This window comes from Delphinus delphis, chromosome 4 (genome assembly GCF_949987515.2).
Source record: "Delphinus delphis chromosome 4, mDelDel1.2, whole genome shotgun sequence".
In the NCBI taxonomy this organism is placed as follows: domain Eukaryota; kingdom Metazoa; phylum Chordata; class Mammalia; order Artiodactyla; family Delphinidae; genus Delphinus; species Delphinus delphis.
In genome coordinates this window covers 65,212,336-65,231,717 of record NC_082686.1, presented here as the reverse complement: position 1 = coordinate 65,231,717, position 19,382 = coordinate 65,212,336, and the positions used below count along the sequence as shown (strand labels likewise).

The following is a 19,382-nucleotide window of genomic DNA, read 5'->3' as shown; positions in this document are numbered from 1 at the left end:
GTTGCTCCACGGCATGTGGGATCTTCCCGGACCAGGGATCGAACCCTTGTCTCGTGCATTGGCAGGTGGATTCTTTAACCACTGTGCCACCAGGGAAGTCCCCTTGGGCATACTTTTAATGTTATACTTATTGTAATAAATTGTAATTACTGTGTTTTCCTGGTGTCTTGTTTCTTCTACTACACTGTGAGCTCTTTGGGATATTCACTTTTGTAACTCCACCATCTACCTAGTCCTTTTCTTAACATAAAATAAGCGCAAGATTTGTTGCTGAAGCACGACTTCGCGGCTCGATCTCCTTTACCTAGCAGTGACTTGAGCTCAAGTAATGTCTCCCAACCTCCCCCATCTGTAAAAAGGGGGTTGATAACTTGAACACGGTTGTTACTTGGAGTCCATGAGATAACAGGAATAAGCCCTAACGTGGTTGTCCGCACGTCGTTGGAGCTTGGGAGGAAATACGTCGGTTAGTACTAGCGGGGAAGGCGGGGCCGCGACACCAGCGGAGAAGGCGAGTTCCACTGCGCAGGTGCACGCAAGACGGGGTGCGGTGCTCCCTCCCTGGCTCTCGTGTAGTTCCGGGGCCTGTTCGCGGCTGGGGCGGTAGGCCGTCGCGGAGCTGACGTCACCACTGTGCGCTGCCACGTCTGCTCAGCTCCGTGGTAATGGAGGCTGAGGATGAGTGCTGACGGGGTCGGGCTCTGCCTCTAGCTTTAGCTCTGGCTCTGACTCTGGCACTGACTCGGTGTCTGGGTCTGGCAGCGCGAAGCCTGGACACTTTTTCTCGACTCTCCGGGAGGGGACGGCCCGCGGCCAAGCAACTGGTTTGTAGCGCCTCAACCTGGGCAGGGAGTTCTCTTGCCTGGGGTCCAGCCTGTAAAGCCGCCTCCTCCCAGGGATCCTTCCCCACTGGCCTGGCCTCCTCCATGCGTGAGTATTACCGAGCTGCCGCGCTGTCCGATTGTCCCTGGCCTGCTTCGGCCCTCCAGGTTGCGCGGCGGGGGCCGCTTTGTCATCCCCTCTTAGGGGCCAGTCTATTGAAGTTTGTGGTCCTCTCGCCGCCCACCTTTCCCCACCCCACCCTCTCGTCCTCTTCCGTCCCAATTTTTTTGCTCCACACTTTTCTTTCCCTTTGCTGGTTAATTGAGCAAGGACCAGCTGCCTCTACATTCAACGGTTTGAATGCTTTGTCTCACCTGGCGTTTGTTAATCTGCAGCAGAATGCTGTTAGGAATAGGGAACAGAGGATATCTGCTGTAACGTTTTGAAAACCAGGGTTTTTCCACGGTGTCGTTCTTCAGTTTTTAAGTTGTATTGTTTAGGAAACAGATTTTTGGTATCCATATTGGCGGAGCCGTGATTTTGCCATAGATTGATAAAAACAGTTTCTTTTCAGTGATGGTCTTTATGTATTACTTGTCTTTTAATCCTGCAGTTTCAGTAATTTCTAAATGATTTTACATCAGTTTTTCTGGAGTAGTCATCCACTTGAGCTCTCTCCAGTATTTTCACTCTAACATGTGGAATACCACTTGAACAGTTTTACTTTTAAAGCGTTAAAAGACCTTCTGATGTACTTTCACGCATCTTTGTCAGTCCTGACAACCACCTCTGTAGGACAAGGAACGCTTTTTTTTCTGATGAGGAAACAAACTCAGAGGTTAAATGCTTCCAAGTCAGATAATAAGAAGTCAGATATTAGGAAGTCATAATAAGAATTGATCTCAGAATCTAGATTCCCTTGATAACAAAACCTAACATTTTGGACAGTGCTGATTCTTCTGCATTTCAAGTGACTTATTGTGAAATACTACTATTTTTTTTTTTAGCGGTACGCGGGCCTCTCACTGCCGTGGCCTCTCTCGTTGCGGAGCACAGGCTCTGGACGCGCAGGCTCAGCGGCCATGGCTCACGGGCCCAGCCGCTCCGCGGCGTGTGGGATCTTCCCGGACCGGGGCACGAACCCGCGTCCCCTGCATCGGCAGGCAGACTCTCAACCACTGCGCCACCAGGGAAGCCCCTGTGAAATACTACTTTTGAACTGGAAATGTATATATTCAATGTTTCTTGTAAATTTCTACCTGATTGTAATATCTTTCAAACAGAGCTTAGATTAGAATTTAGGCTTCTGACCCATTGGAGACTGAGTAGTCCTTTCATTAGAATAAACTAGGTAATAGACATTGGGAGCATTTGTTTGACAATCTGGTTTTACAAGGTCTGCTCACTCAGTTTTTCTGGTTGTTTTGTTACACTGCCTACTTTAAAAATAGTAAACTGATATTTAAATGTCTCTTTTTGTTCAGTGTTGAAATAGGCTGACAACCGTTAACCTGGGTTGCAGCTACAGGTGGCACTGGAAGCAGACTGGTTCCTGGACATGCCCGGTGGAAGGAGGGGCCCTAGTCGGCAGCAGCTAAGCCGTTCAGCTTTACCTTCTTTGCAGACTTTGGTTGGTGGGGGCTGTGGCAATGGAACAGGCCTGAGAAACAGGTAAAGAATAAGACTTTGCGTAATTTGTAATATCCTATGATCAGTAAGGCTAATACAGAAGACTAATACAGACTATTCAGATATTTGTTTATCAAGATTGTCTTCTGACACTGAAGTAGAAATCCTGACCCTAAAGATTGAAAACGAAGTATTTCAGAATACTTTGGAGATAGAAAGTTGTGATGCCCACAAAGTGAAAACAGGCTGATTCATACTTATGGCTGATAATCCAAATTCTAGTCATCACCTTTTTTTTCAGCTATTAAAAGAAGAGAGAAATAAATTACAGTTCAAGATGAATATGATGGTTTAACTACTTACTAGCATTCTTTTTTGGGGAGGGTAAATTAAAATAGACAGTTAACATGTGATTCTAAAATTGTCATATTCTGTCAAGGGTCTTAAAAATTATTTTGTTCAGAATGAAATGAATAAAGTATCAGCTGTAGCCTAAACATCTTAAGATTTGTGTCATGTTGTACGAGAATAAAGAATTTGATTTCCTTAATGGAAATTTATCTCTATTCCTAATTTTCAAAAGTTAGAATGAATTATTTCTAAAATTATCCAGGATAACTCGTTTCATCAGGAGGTTCAATCATGTAGCAGTAGAAAGAGATGGGTTTTACTGGATTGTTTGGTCAAGATAATTTTTTTTTCCTGCTTCCTCCCTGAATAGAGTTTTCTCTGGCCTGGATTCTAATTTTCACAGCTAGCAGTCAGTACTACTCTTGTCTTTTCAGGCCCTCCTGATGTTATTTGTGCACTTTCTCTTTCTGGCCTGCCCTTCTTTCTTTCTGACCTTCCACCCCAAGCTCTACTCTGTCTTCAGAATCATTTCTGGTCTTGTCATTTCAGTGGGGCTCTCCCTGAAATTCCAGTTTGAAGGGACTTTCCAGGCTGATTCTCATTATACTAATTTTCAATCCAAATTTTATATTTACATATGTATACAGAGTACTTATAATTTATCCTAGAGTAATATTTTTACTCTCCTGTTCTTTGGATTTCCTCATTTTAAAAACGGTAATACTTTCTGCTTCATAAATAAATACTTTCTGCTTGGAAATAAATGAAGTAGTAAATTGCAGTAACTTTTAAAAACTTTACTCTGAATTTCCCAAAATTTCTACAAATAGCATGTGTTGTTTTATTTTTTTAAATAAAGAAAAATGAAAAACTGAGACTATGTGAAAAAGCTCTTGAGGAAAGGTACTATCCAACATAGATACTGAGATGAAGGATGTTTCCTATTTGAAGTTCATGCTTTAATTTTACTAATATATACTGACCATCAGTTTAGTGATTCAGTACTTTCAAATTGCAGTAGAAAATCATAGCTGTGCCTAGCTAAGATTCTAGCTAGCTACAGTATTCTAACTCTGCCTCTGTATTAACTCCAGTAGTTCTTTTTTTTTTGGCGGTACGCGGGCCTCTCACTGCTGTGGCCTCTCCCGTGGCGGAGCACAGGCTCCGGACGCGCAGGCCCAGCAGCCCCGCGGCATGTGGGATCCTCCCGGACCGGGGCACGAACCCGTGTCCCCTGCATCAGCAGGCAGACTCTCAACCACTGCGCCACCAGGGAAGCCCTCCAGTAGTTCTTTGTTCATTTACTTTGACTTTGAGGATTTCCCTAGATTCTTAGATTAGATTAGATTCTCATACTGTCCCATGGAAACCCTCCTCAGTGTTTTGGGCTGCTGTAGGAGCACAAAGAAGGGAGAAAAAGTCATTCAGGCCTAGTAGTCTAGGCTTTAGGTTTCCCAGTCCTCTCTTAATGAGACTAACTTTTTCTCCTGTGTATTTTAAATATTAGGATACCATGTAAAATATCTTTTGGGGGAGGGAATATGAACTGTTCTGCTATTTAAAAAGAGCTGAAAACCACATTCTCAGATGGTTCTGCATGTACTTAAGTCTGCAGATAGAATACTGGGAAGAACTAAGAACATTTAGAAAATACCTCTGCTCTTAAATGAGTTTAGCTCTGAGCATGTGATCTGTCTTCCTTGTAGCTCTTCTATCCTGGCTTTCCAGGTTCTAGTTATGGTTGCCTTGATCTACCATTCTCCATCAACTTTCCTCCCTTAACATATATTTCTTTAGCAATTAATGGTGTTGGTGGGGAGAAGGACTTATTTTTCAACAGATTAGAATAAAGTGAAAAATAATAGTTGCCCATGTTTTGAAAAGTCACTAAAGCTATTATGAGGGATTATTTTGTGACATTTTTACCTATAGGGGTTATTTTGGAAGAAGACAGACAGTCCTATATTTGTTTCTTGATGGGAAAGAAGCAGCCTAGAACAGGTTGTTTTACAAGACCTGGGGAAAGGGTATAAAAAGTGTGGATAAAACCAGTGTTAGATAGCCTAGAATATGATTTTAGGAAGGATGTGTATAAAGAAAGACGATGTCCAGATGCAGAGAACTTATTTCTGGAGTGTCTGTAGAGTATTGAAGAGATAAATAGACAATTGCTTAAGTGTGATGTAATTTTGGATATTATACTTGATTCTGCAAGACAGAAATCAGCAGAAGAAGAGAGCATTTGCCCCTGTTTGTTAGGTGTTTGTGACCTGTTTGAAGTTAAACTTGAGAATGTCAGAGAGGTAGTTTGGTGACACAATCAGAATTGAAATCCATCCTGTCCTGCTTTCTACCTGTGGGGAGCAGGGATTTGTTCTTGGGACTATGTGCTTAGATGATTGCCATCTAAAGAAGGAGGATATACTGTGAACTGCTGAGTTTTTAGAGAGTTCTTAGTTGAGGGAGAATCTTATTTGAGAAGGACTAAGAGTGATTTTTTTCTTTGTTTTGTTCTTGTATGCTTAGTTAATAATACCACCTGAGCATGTCCGAATGATCACTGCTTTCTCTATCCCTTTTAGTTCTTTTTTATTCCTTTAAATTTTTCTTGCTTTATCCGTTTGCTTACCTAAAATGTGCTGCTTGCTAGCTCCGTAAAAGCCAGTCTTAGGTCTGCTATGTTAACTCTTTCCTGCATACAAGGACAAAGCAGGGTTCACCATAATTCATATTGTTTGCACAAATAGTTTAGGCACAGTGAGCCACTCTTATTATTTAGGGAAGCTTTTGTATCAGTGGAGGGGACTGTTTACCAGTCAGGTTCCCAGATGCCAGCCTCCTATGCAGTCCTTTCTAAGGATTGTTATGCTGATCATCTGCTTTCCTTTTGGGAGTCTGGAATTTTGGTAGTGCTAGGTAAAGAGTATTTACGTGGCTAGTCTCCAGTAAAAAACCTTGCCTGCTCAGTCTCTAATGAAGCTCCCTGGTAGACAGCACTTCACACATGTTGTCATAACTAGTTGCTGAAGGAGTTAAGTGCATCCTGTATGACTCCACTGAGAAGGGACTCTTGGAAGTCTGCACCTGGTTTCCTCTGGACTTTGCCTGGTACCTTTTCCATCTGCTAGTTTTTTGGGGGTTTTTTTTTGCGGTACGCGGGCGTCTCACTGTTGTGGCCTCTCCCGTTGCAGAGCACAGGCTCCGGAAGCGCAGGCTCAGCGGACATGGCTCACGGGCCTAGCCACTCCGCGGCATGTGGGATCTTCCTGGACCGGGGCACGAACCCATGTCCCCTAAATCGGCAGGCGGACTCTCAACCACTGCGCCACCAGAGAAGCCCCTATCTGCTAGTTTTGATTTGTATTCTTTTGCTGTTATACATCGAAGCCATGAACATGACTATATGCGCAGTCCTGTGAGTCCTCCTAGTGAATCATCAGGCTTAGGCATGGTCTTGGGGACCTGCAAGACAGTTTGAAAGAGAATATTCAGTGATAGCATTGAGAAGAGTTCTTTGAAGAGAATCTTTTCCAACCCTTGTATTATAGATGAAGAAACTGAGGCTCAGGGATATAAAGTTACTTTCTCAAAAACCACAACTGGTTAGTGGGATATCTGGGACTGGAACTCTCCCACATTGTATCTCAAACATTTGTGTCACTTTGCTCTTCTTGAATCTGTTTTATATTCTTTCAGAGGAACAATACTTTTTTTTTTTAATTTATTTTATTTTTGTTTGTGTTGGGTCTTTGTTGCTGCATGCGGGCTTTCTCTAGTTGCGGCGAATAGGGACTACTCTTCGTTGCGGTGCGCAGGCTTCTCATCGCAGTGGCTTCTCTTGTTGTGGAGCATGGGCTCTAGGTGCATGGACTTCAGTAGTTGTGGCACGTAGGCTCAGTAGTTGTGGCTTGCAGGCTCTAGAGCACAGACTCAGTAGTTGTGGCACACGGGCTTAGTTGCTCTGCGGCATGTGGGATCTTCCTGGCCCAGGGATCGAACCCATGTCTCCTGCATTGGCAAGCGGATTCTTAACCAGTGCGCCACCAGGGAAGCCCTAGGAACAATACTTTTAATTTTTCTTAAATGATACCTCCGTAATTAATTTTCTGAGATGTACTGACCAAGTCTATTTATTTTAGCTCTTTTTTTTTTTTTTTTGGTTATAAGATCTTTGATCATATCTCCTCTCAAACTTTTAACATATAGAATTACTTTCCTCTTTCCAACTGATTCTCTGGATCACTATATTTGATGTTTGTCTCTTTGTCTTTTGTCTTGAAGTATAATAGCTAAGGCTGTATAGGCTATCACAAATAACAGATTTTTTTTTTTTAACTGACAAAGCAAAAGACTTTATTTGGAAGGGGCACCTGGACAGAGAGCAGCAGGGTAAGGGAACCCAGGAAAACTGCTCTGCTACTTGGCTCGCAGTCTCAGGTTTTATGGTAATGGGGTTAGCTTTCTGGGTTGTCTCTGGCCACTCATCTTGCTTGTGCCATATTTGGTCTGACTCGGTACTTCCTGGTGACGCACGTATCTCTCAGCCAAGATGGATTCTAGCATGAGGGTTTCTGGGAGCTTGGCAGGACATATTATGGGCTGGCATCTCCTCCCTCCTTTTGGCCCCTCCCAAATTCTCCCAGTTAGTTTTCAGCAGCAGCACCATGTTCCTTATTGGGATCTCCTGTTACGAGATAACTCATGCAAGCAGTTATTGTGTCTGGCCAAGGTGAGTTGTTTTGGTCAGTAGTTCCCTAACATCTTGATTTCTGATTACACGTGGTTTACTGCCTACCAGGGGAGAGAATATTTCAATACTGTATGAATGATAAGTGTGATAAGGGAACTAGGCACAGAATTTAATGGGCGTACAGAAGAGCAGCGCTTTTCCAAGTATGGGGGAGGAGGATTGAGGGCATCCTTTTTTTTTTTTTTTAAATTTTTATTGGAGGACAGTTGATTTACAATGTTGTGTTAGTTTCTGCTGCACAGCAAAGTGAGTCAGTTATACATACACATATATCTACTCTTTTCCCATATAGGTCATTATAGAGTACTGAGTAGAGTTCCCTGTGTTGTACAGTAGGTCCTTATTAGTTATCTGTTTTATATATAGTGGTGTGTATATGTCAATCCCAATCCCAATTTACCCCTCCACTTCCTTTCCCCTGGTAACCATAAGTTTGTTTTCTACATTTGTGACTCTATTTCTGTTTTGTAAATAAGTTCATTTGTACCTTTTTTTAGATTCCACATATAAGCAATATCATATGATATTTGTCTTTCTGAGTCTGACTTACTTCACTTAGTATGACAATCTCTAGGTCCATCCACGCTGCTGCAAATGGCATTATTTCATTCTTTTTTATGGCTGAGTAATATTCATTGTATATATGTACCACATCTTTTCTATCCATTCATCTGTTAATGGACGTTTAGGTTGCTTCCATGTCTTGGCTATTGTAAACAGTGCTGCAGTGAACATTGGGATGCAGGTACCCTTTTGGATTATGGTTTTCTCTGGATATATGCCCAGGAGTGGGATTGCTGGATCATATGGTAGTTCCACAAATATAGATCTTTTGTATTTTGTTTTTAATATTTTTCTTGAAGCCCAGAGTGTTATTAACTTTGTTAACAGCAGAATTAGTCTGCTTTACTTAGGAAAATTCTATAAAAACCTTTAAATCATAACAGATATTTTAGCATGTACTTCTGACTAAAGAGGAATAAGAAATTTTATTTGCTCTAGAGAATGTTTAGTTTATCCTAGAGTAGAGGCTCCTCATCAGAATTTTTTGTTTCCATATTTTATGATTAAATGGAGTGAGGGAATAGAATGGCTGCTGGCATTAATTCTCTCCAAGTTCACCAACTTGAACAACTCCAGAGGGCACCTTTCATGTTGTATTCTGTGTGAAAAATACCTCCTGGAGTTGTGCAGTGCTGTGGCCCTTCTCCCAGAACAGATCAGAGGATAGTGGTGTATTAATGATTGGTTTATGATTGAGCAAGTAAGGTTTTGAGACCTACTGGTAGATCACAACCTACTCCTTGGTAAGCTTGTTCTATTGGAGTGTACTCCTGAGAATGAGGGGAAGAAATTTTTATAATTTTTTCTGACTCTCCCCCCATCCCTGTTCTTCCCTTCTAGTTCTTCTGAGTTTCTGCCATGGTATTCTTTTTTTTTTTTTTTTTTTTTGCGGTACGCGGGCCTCTCCTGTTGCGGAGCACAGGCTCTGGACATGCAGGCTCAGCGGCCATGGCTCACGGGCCCAGCAGCTCTGCAGCATGTGGGATCTTCCCAGACCGGGGCACGAACTCGTGTCCCCTGCATCGGCAGGCAGACTCAACCACTGCGCCACCAGGGAAGCCCTCTGCCGTGGTATTCTTAACTGTTCAGAATGAGCAGAGTTCATATTCCCATGAGTCACTTAAAGTACTGTAAATGTCACATATTAATGGTAGAATTCTATATTTGAAAATTTTAGAGTAGAATGGTAACAGTAATATTGTTCCTTCTCTAGAATCTTCTTTGGAAATAACCAAACCAAGCGTCTTTTCCTTATTCTATTAGCAATAGTAGACCCTTAGATCTCTATTCACAGGCATATAAACAATGGGAAATTTTATTCCTTACCCTCATCTTATCATTTTATTTATCTATTTGGCTGCTCCAGGTCTTAGTTGTGGCACACAGTTGCTGTGTGTGGGATCTTTAGTTGCAGCATGCAGGATCTTTTAGGTGCATCATGCGGGTTCTAGTTCCCTGACTAGGTATTGAACCCGGGCCCCCTGCATTGGGAGTGTGGAGTCTTTATCACTGGACCACCAGGGAAGTCCCTCATCTTACCATTTTAGATAGCCCAGCTATTTGTGACTTACAAAAGCACTTAGAAGAAAGAACAAGAAGAAGATAGGGATTAAAATCTCTACATTTTAATTTGTATTTTAAGAGATCTCCCTCTTTTTAATGACTGTATTGGTCTGCTGTCTCCTCAACCTAAAGGTATGTATTTGCATTGAACCAGGAAAAGTACTGTCTCTGTCCTTGAGATTATGATCTGATAGACAAAAAGATGTATGCAAAAAAATTATACAACAGTATAATGAAAAAAACTGTATAACAGTATGAAAAGTGCAATAAAGGCAGAGTTTAGGTATAATAGTGGCACAGAGGAGAGATGAATCAGTTTTGATTGAGTAAGAGTAAGCTTTTAGAGGATATGTTTGATCATTTTAAAAGTCTTGAAGGATTTTGTCTGTAAATGTGTATGTGAAACTTTAAGGAAGGTGATTGTGGAGGGCATTGCTGGTAAAAAGAATGGTGTATACAAAGGAATAGCATGTATATTCACAGATAGCAAATAGCATGGGTAGTATATAGGGTGCATGTGGAGGAGTGATAAGAGATGAGAGTAGTCTGTTAAGCAGAGGGCCTCATAGGACAGACTAAACATTTTTGGATATTATGCTATTAGTGGAGAGCCACTAAAGAGTTTTAGGCAAGAGAGTCCACTATCAGTTTCACTTTAGAAAGATCTTTGAAGGCCGGTTGGAGGATTTGGTCAAAGTAGAGTTGAATTTAGAGGGATTACGTCAGTAGTTCAAGTGAAAAATGGTAACTCCTTGAACTTAGGCAGTGGGTTTAGAGAGGAGAGTGCAGTTTGGAAAAAAATTTATAAAGTGGAGTATATATGATTTAGAGAAGAAAATTCCTAATATGACTCCCAGGTTTCTGATTTGGGCAGCTAACTGGGTGGGCCGTGGACTAGGGTCAGGATTGTAGGAGGAGAACCACAGAGATGTCCAGTAGACAACTTGATATCATGGATCTAAAATGCAGCAGTGAACTATTTGGAGAGAAATTTTAGTTTTCAGCATGTAGGAGATAATGGAAGCCATGACCATGTATTACATTATGGAGAGAGAGTGTACAGAGGGGAAAGAGATGAGCAAAAGGTCCCAGAATAGAGTCTTGAGGAAGGCCAACAGTTAAAGTGTAGGTGAAAAAGGAAGCAGAACCCTTTTGTGCTCTTTGACACTGAAAGATGTCACCATTTGAATTAACCATAATTTTCTCTTTTTAGGAATGGTAGTGCTATTGGCCTTCCGGTCCCACCTATCACAGCCTTAATCACCCCAGGTCCTGTTCGTCATTGCCAAATTCCTGATTTGCCTGTGGATGGGAGCCTGCTCTTTGAATTTCTCTTTTTCATCTACTTGCTGGTTGCTCTGTTCATTCAGTACATCAACATCTATAAAACAGTGTGGTGGTATCCTTATAATCATCCTGCCTCTTGTACTTCATTGGTAAGTCTTAACAGGCCTTTAAGTTCTTCATGTTACTTAGCCAAGAAACTAGTAGGAAAACTTATGTGTAGAAATTATTTTTCTTGGAATCAAATGTTTTTATATTAAAGCACAGATTACCTTCAGAATATAATGTCATAAGATTGTTAAATATCTGGCTTTGGTCCATAACCAGAAGTAGTAAAAATATAAATGAAAATGCAGAAAACATTTAAGTAATTTATTATAAACATATCACAGAAGGGTTTTAATATTTAGCTTTCTGTACACCATGTTAAATTTGTTGAAAGTTTAAGGTGCAAGTATGATTATATTCCAGGAACTTTATCCTTTTGATGGCTATGTGAGGATAGTGATAGCTTCTGTAACAAATAAACCGCAAATTGTATAATGCCTCAAACATGTAACAGTCTGAGGCAGTTGTCCTGGTTGGCAAGAGTAGCACACTTCCATTGGCAGGGGACCCAGGCCGATGGAGACTCTGCCATCTTCTAGCATGTGGCCTCCAAGGTGGCTGTGGTCTGTCCCTGTTCTCCAGAAAGGGGAAAGAACGTAGGGAAGCATAAAGGAGAATTTCTTATAGGCCAGGCTCACATCATTTTCACAAGTACCCACTCCTAACTGTAAGGGAGGTTGGACAATATAGTACCTTAGCTGGGTTCATTGTTACCCTGAGTAAAATTGGGTTCTGTTACCAAAATAAAATGAGATAAGAACTAGCCATCTCTGCTGAAGTACATCAGCAGTTATAACTCTTTCCAGTTATTTAGTGTGCTGTGGTAATCTTGATGCACAGAGGGTTCTCCACAGATAGGTATATAAAATAACAGTTCAGGATAGTCAGGTGACCTAGTAGGTAAGTGGTCAGCAATGGCAGATTTGGATGGATAGTGGAGATATGCTCCAGGAGAAAGAAGATTATTGTCCTGGGTAGATTGTATGTGTCTGACACTTATAAATGATTAGAAAACCTCCCTGGCCTGGTGAACATAGAAAGGAAATGTGGACCAAAATATTCAAGATAGTATGAGAAGGGAATAAACATTTTTATTTTAAATCCTTCTTTGGCCATGGTATTGTAAAATGAGGTTGGATTAGATACTTTAAGGCTTCTTCCAGCTGTATAGTTTTTTTTTTTTTTTCATCTTTATTGGAGTATGATTGCTTTACAATGGTGTGTTAGTTGCTGCTTTAACAAAGTGAATCAGTTATACACATACATATGTTCCCATATCTCTTCCCTCTTGCGTCTCCCTCCCTCCCACCCTCCCTATCCCACCCCTCTGGGTGGTCATAAAGCACCGAGCTGATCTCCCTGTGCTATGCGGCTGCTTCCCACTAGCTATCTATTTTACACTTGGTAGTGTATATATGTCCATGCCACTCTCTCACTTTGTCCCAGCTTACCCTTCCCCCTCCCCATATCCTCAAGTCCATTCTCTAGTAGGTCTGTGTCTTTATTCCTATCTTACCCCTAGGTTCTTCATGACATTTTTTTTTCCCTTTGATTCCATATATATGTGTTAGCATACTGTATTTGTCCTTCTCTTCCTGACTTACTTTACTCTGTATGACAGACTCTGGGTCCATCCACCCCACTACAAGTAACTCAATTTCGTTTTTTTTATGGCTGTGTAGTATTCCATTGTATATATGTGCCACATCTTCTTTATCCATTCATCCGATGATGGACACTTAGGTTGTTTCCATCTCCGGGCTATTGTAAATAGAGCTGCAGTGAACATTTTGGTACATGACTCTTTTTGAATTATGGTTTTCTCAGGGTATATGCCCAGTAGTGGGATTGCTGGGTTATATGGTAGTTCTATTTGTAGTTTTTTGAGGAACCTCCATACTGTTCTCCATAGTGGCTGTACCAATTCACATTCCCACCAGCAGTGCAAGAGTGTTCCCTTTTCTCCACACCCTCTCCAGCATTTATTGTTTCTAGATTTTTTGATGATGGTCATCAGCTGTATAGTTTTATAAGTAAATACCCCAGTATCTTAACAATGACATTGGCAAATACTTGCTAAAATATTTACTATGTTATTTGCAAGTATTATCTCATTTATTCTTTCTAAAAACAGGTAGGTACTACTCTAAGACTCTCATTTTATAAGTGAGAAATATAAGACCTAGAAGTTATGAAACTGGCTTAAAATCACATGTGACAAAGTTAACACTCAAATTCAGACCTATCTGCTATGCTTCCTGTATTTATTCTGTGTTTACTCCATGAGTACCATTGGTTAGTTCTGTTATACTGTTTTCACTTTGACATCCCATGGAAACTTCTCACTTACTGAATTTTAAGGTAATCAAAGAGCTCTTTTCCCAGTCAACCATTTCTGACAGGAGTTCTTGTGAAAGTCCCTTATAAATGTTGCCTTGAAATGGAGGGAGCCAGTGCTGCTATGGCTGCTGACTCCAGAGTTATGCTTCCTTTGCCTGACTCATACCACCAAGAATGGGTGCCTTTTACCCTGCCCCTCTCCCCACTTTACTCAGTTTATGTGATTGGCAGACATTAAATCAAATCTAGTAACTTTAGTTACAGGAAAGTTCGGAAATGTAGTTTTTAGCTTTCCGGTCTCTACAGTAGAAGAAGGCACACTTAAAGGAGGTTACCATGTGGACTGGCTAACTTATCTGCCACACATAATCCTTGATCACACAAAGCTTAAAATTGAATTGTGGAGCTAAGAGTAACATATGTGGAATAGCAAATAAGATTTTAGCCTATGAATCTGAGGGCCTGCATCAGTGAGCTGTTAAAGATGAATGGACTGCTACAGACCTAATTGCTTCCCACCACTGAAGATATTCAAGCATGGCAGGTGGCAGCTTGACTGGGATGGTCACCAAGGGACTTATGTCTTAACTAGTGGTTTGTCTCTTTTAAGTTTTCTTCTGTTAGGCATGCCTGACTCAGAAATTTGTCAGATTTATATATATGGTTTTCTGTTTTCATTTTCAAGATCTTAATAATTATCAAAAAGAAAATGTGGGCACCTGAATATGTTAGTTTCATCCTAGCTATCACATAATTAGCTGAGTGAGTCTTAACCCTAAGAAACATAAAAGCTAAAAGTGGTGTAATAAGTTATTCAGAATATTCAGGAGTGGAGCACTTTGATTAATCAAATATTCTGGTTTATAAAGAGTTAATCGTAAGTAGATTACTAGTTTTCAATGATTTAGAATATAACAAAATTTGCTTAACAATGAGGTACGTTAGGCACTTAAATTTTTCGATATAAAAAATGTCTTAGATGGATTGGTGATACATAAGACCCCCAGACATTAGCTAGGGGCTGTAGTGTATTTGCTTCCATTATTTTGAAGGAGTAGGATGAGCAGGGAGGAGTCTCAAAACTAAGAGGGGATAAATAATTGTTAGAATCCAAACACTTAAAGAGAGACAGGGAAAAGGAAATGGTCTGAGGAATGGTAAGCCACTCTTTTGATAATCTGACTGCTTTACCTTTAAAATGTATCCCAAATCTGGCCACTCCATCACTACTGACCCTGTTCAGTCGATCATGTTTTCTCATCTGAATTGAAAGCAATAGCTTCTTAACTGATCTTTCCCCAATACAGTGTATTTTCCACACAGCAATCAGCGTGATAATTTTAAAATACAAATAGAATCATGGCACCCTTTGCCTAAAACACTCTTATGACTTCCCCATAGGAAAAAATATATAAACTCAATCTTTTATTGCTCATTACCTCATTCCAGCCTTCTTGCTGATTTTCAGACATACCAGGCATATATTTCCCTGCCTTAGAGCCTGTGTGATTACTTTTTCCTCTGCCTGGAGCTCTCTGCCCCCAGATCTTGTCATGGCTTGTGCTTTTTTGTCATTCAGCTGTCAGCCCAAGTGCCACTTTCTCAGAGATATCCTCCCTAAGCACCAATTTAAATTGGTTCTGCACTTCCCTTCCCAGTCATTATTGTTTTATTTCTTACCAGCAGCATAACTATTTGAAATGCTTTTGCTTGTTAGTTTGTTTATTGTCATTGCCCTCCCCCCTTAAGCAACTTATTATTAAAGATGTGGGTTTAACTGCTGTAACAGGGTGTCTAAAACAGAACAGATGTTTATTTCCCTATTGTATAAAAAGTAGGTAGGTGATATAAGGCCAGTGTGGCAACTCTTCGTATCTGTTGCTCTGCCACCCCCAATGTGCTTCTTTCAGACACCATGGTCCAAAGGCTCCAACTCCTGTCATCACATGCAGCTGGCAGGAAGGAGGAAAGGAGAAAGAGACAGCTCTTTCCTTTAAGGGCATGGCTTGGAAGTCACACACATGACTTTCCCTCGTGTCCCTTAGCCGCAAGTAGTTATTGCAAGGGAGGCTGAGAAATGAACCTTTAGTCAGCTAGGAGTCAGTGTCCAGTTAAATTTTGTGATGGCAGAAGAAACAACTAGTAATCTCTGCCATCCCCTTTCTCTCTCACACTGCAGTAAAAAGTAAGATCCAGGGGAGCAGGAATCTTGTGTATCATTCTTCAGCATTGTATCCTCAGTATCTAGAAGACTACATGGCACGCTGTGGGTGTCTAGTTCATATTTATTGAATAAGTTTAGAAATTCTTGAAGGAGGACTGTGGAAACTTACAGACCTTCTGACCATCAAAATGAAAATACATCGCAACTTTCTTTTTGCTATTGATTTTTCATTTTGTTTATTATCACAGTTATATATACAGACTTAGAACTAAAAGGAACCATACACAGCATCTAGGTAATGCTATCATTTTATAAGAAGAAGAGATCAAATATAAGACATGTTTTTAAATCAAGCTAAGGGGAAAAGACTGAATGTATTGATGTATCAGTGATTAGGGAGTTTAGATTAGTAGATGCCCAATTGGATTAATATAAGCTTTCATAAAGAGAGACCAACAGCAGTAACTCTTGAAGCCTGGGAATTTAAATTTGACACTCATTATAAATATGGCATTTTAGATAATTATTCTTGCCATAATTCTGCAGGTTATCACTTGTTAACCCAAAACTGTAATCTTTTCCTTCTAATACAGTAAACTTGCAAAAAAGGAGAAGGTTACATTCCAGATAGTTTAAAATAGTGTTTGAAAAGTTAAAGCAGTTTGTCCTGAAAGAAGTAGAAGGTAGGTAGTCTCTTCAAGGTCCCTCAAATTCCTGTGGTCTGTAAGTGTAAGATGATATAGGACAGTCTTTTGAGGGGGCAAACCTCTTCATGTAGTAGTTCCAACTGGATACACATATTTCTTTCTGATACAGTTATTTGTTTCTCTTACAGAATTTTCATCTCATTGATTACCACCTGGCAGCATTCATCACAGTGATGCTTGCGAGGAGGCTTGTATGGGCCCTCATCTCAGAGGTAACAGCTCATTCACTGTATTCTATCACTTGTAGCTAGAGCTAGTTAGAGGTTGAAAATGTGAAATGTCCAAGTATAATTTGAATGCAATTATAAATTAATTTCTTTACTCTTACATGAATTGTGCTAGTTCTTTTTAAAAGGTTTTCTTACAGTATATTTAAAATTCAAGTGTGATATACTAATTCAACTGTTAGAAATCTCATTTGTCCAATAGGAACTTAGTTCTAGCTTCTGAGTTCTCCAGTACAATCTTTCTAATTTGATAGTTGCAGTAAAAATAGGATGGATTTTAGGTAACTATTGTTAAGAAGAGTTGTATGTATGTAAATAAAGAGTTGCATCTAAAACATTGTTTCATGTAACATTCATTTGAAATTATTTATATACCATTTGTGGAGTTGCTAGCAAGAGACATTTGTTTGAGTTTACTAAAACTTAGAATTTTAAAATGACAGCATCCACACTTGCATAGGACTAATCTTGACCCTCCCTAGGTTAGGATCTCCTGTTATTTACTCTCCAATAGCAACATACTCTTTTCCTCGTCACACTCATCCCAGTGTCACCAGGGCAGCAGAGCTTGAATGTATTCATCATTTTTGCCTTATTCCAAACCCCAAGCTCTTGTGCTACCTATATGTGACAGATACTACACAAGGTCCTGGGGATACAGTGGCAACCAAGACAAATAAGACCTCTTTTTGAGGTCCTTATGATGTCTTTATGAGGCTGCCCAACCAAGAAAGACAAATATTAAACTTAAATTTATTACTAATCCTAAACATTTGAGAATGGAGGCAATGGAGTAATTCCAGTGGCTTAGATGCCTTCCCTTGACTTTGGCACATGAGGTACATTGGCATGAGGTATGTATCAGGGGAGTGATATGCAACTCTGTCCTGCTGGGCTGAGAACAGCTTGAGCCTACTCTACAGTTCAAGGCCCAGGCCGTAATATTAATTCAACTGCTTCTTTGCATTTATAAGTAACTACACAAATAGTATATATTGTGTATATATTATATATGCTATGTAGTATGTTGGGTAAACTAAGAAATGGATATACAGGAGGGACCTGAAAAACTCCTTCTCCTTTCCCATGTGCTGTTGACTCCAGAAAATTGTTTTTCTGAGTTCTGACACTGCTATTTTAGAGATTATAAGAATCTGTCATTTTCCCCTGCATTTCACTCATTCCTTCCTAGTTCAGTTTGAAAGAAAATGACATTTCAGAGCTTCATGTTTAGACAAGTATGTTTTCTTACTATATTTAATCAGTTTTAAAGATCTGGGATTAAAGAAGAATATTTGAACAGCTGTGATGTAAAGAACTAGAAGTAATGATCATGCATTATTTTCATATTTGCAAAAATCAAAAAAGAAACATTTATATAGGGATTTGTCAAAGAAGATCTGATTATTTTTTGAAGTTTCAGTAATTTATTAAACATTAATTCAGCAAACAGATTAGGGGGAGGATTCAAGGAAAAATAGAAACACTGTTGCTGCTGCTTAGGCCATGGCAGTCTAGTCCAGAGTCAGATAAATTAGTGGCTCACTATCTTTATGTATATAAAAGGAATACAGGTTCCTTGACTTGTGATTAAAATACAGGTTCCTTGACTTGTGATTAAAATACAGGTTCCTTGACTTGTGATTAAAATACAGGTTCCTTGACTTGTGATTTTTGTTCCCTATATCTGGTGGTGAAAGTCAGTAGGAATTTGCATGTTCAGTAAGCAGCCCCAGTAATTCTGATGAGTGTGGTTCATGGAACATACTTTGAGAAGCCCCAGTGTAAATAAATTAGACAATATCATAAGAACTTAAAGGAGGGCTTTGTGAGGGACTATGGGAATTCAAGGAGGAAACAGCTAACTGTCTCTGGAGAGATCGAATCTTCAAGAATGAGGAAGATAAGGTGGGATGGGCAGTTCTTCTTCTTCGTTCCTTCCTTTTTTTTCTTTTTTTTTTTCCCACAGTTTACCTTCCACTAAATCTACTAAGTCCTTACTTGAGTCACATTGCTTTTGAATAAAGTCACTTATAAGCTTTTCTTTTTGGTGCTTCCAAACTTACAGGCCACTAAGGCGGGTGCAGCATCAATGATTCACTACATGGTTCTCATATCAGCTCGCTTGGTGCTACTTACTTTGTGTGGATGGGTACTTTGTTGGACCCTGGTCAATCTCTTCCGAAGCCATTCAGTCCTCAATCTCCTTTTCCTTGGCTACCCGTGAGTACTCCAGTTTTACTATTTTATTATTAAGTCTTAAGAAATTATTTGGGTCATGCAAATGATAGTATAAAAGGGAGGGAAATGAAATTCTTCAGTATAAAGCAGGAGTCCAGAAAATTGGAAAAATCAGTGATTAGAGTGACCATATAACTTATTTTCTAAACTGGGATACAGCTGGGACAATAGACATAAACTAAGATTATCCCCAAGAGGTATGGCTCTCCTACCAATGAAGAATATTTTCATTAGCTCTGTCCACCAAATAAAATTCATATACAATAAAATTCACAAATCTTGTGTACATATGCTGAGTTTTGATAAATGCATATATCTGTGTAACTCAAAACCTTATCCCAGTATGGAACATCACCATTACTCCAGAAGTTCTTTCATGTCCCTTTCCAGTCAAACCCAATCCTCCTGTCTCCCAGAGGCAACAGTGTCTTTTTGTTTTATTTTGTTTTTTTTTGCCGTACACGGGCCTCTCACCGCTGTGGCCTCTCCCGTTGCGGAGCACAGGCTCCGGACGCGCAGGCCCAGCGGCCATGGCTCACGGGCCCAGCCGCTTCGCGGCATGTGGGATCCTCCCGGACCGGGGCACGGACCCGCATCCCCTGCATTGGCAGGCGGACTCTCAACCACTGCAC

At 40.3% G+C, this 19,382-nt stretch overlaps 1 protein-coding gene across 4 annotated transcripts in view; it reads left to right on the top strand.

Moving 5' to 3' along the window:
- The first annotated feature begins 660 nt into the window (after positions 1 to 660).
- TMEM39A (transmembrane protein 39A) overlaps positions 661 to 19,382 on the top strand; it is a 33,518-nt gene continuing 14,796 nt past the window's right edge. For all 4 annotated transcript variants that reach the window (XR_009519246.1, XM_060010696.1, XM_060010698.1 and 1 more), the window contains exons 1-5: positions 661 to 930; positions 2,307 to 2,493; positions 10,893 to 11,115; positions 16,411 to 16,494; positions 18,578 to 18,732. Coding sequence is in view for 3 of the 4 variants with exons in the window: in XM_060010696.1 (XP_059866679.1) it covers positions 2,381 to 2,493; positions 10,893 to 11,115; positions 16,411 to 16,494; positions 18,578 to 18,732 (575 nt within the window). In the remaining variant the exon portion in view is untranslated. The remainder of the gene's footprint in view (positions 931 to 2,306; positions 2,494 to 10,892; positions 11,116 to 16,410; positions 16,495 to 18,577; positions 18,733 to 19,382) is intronic.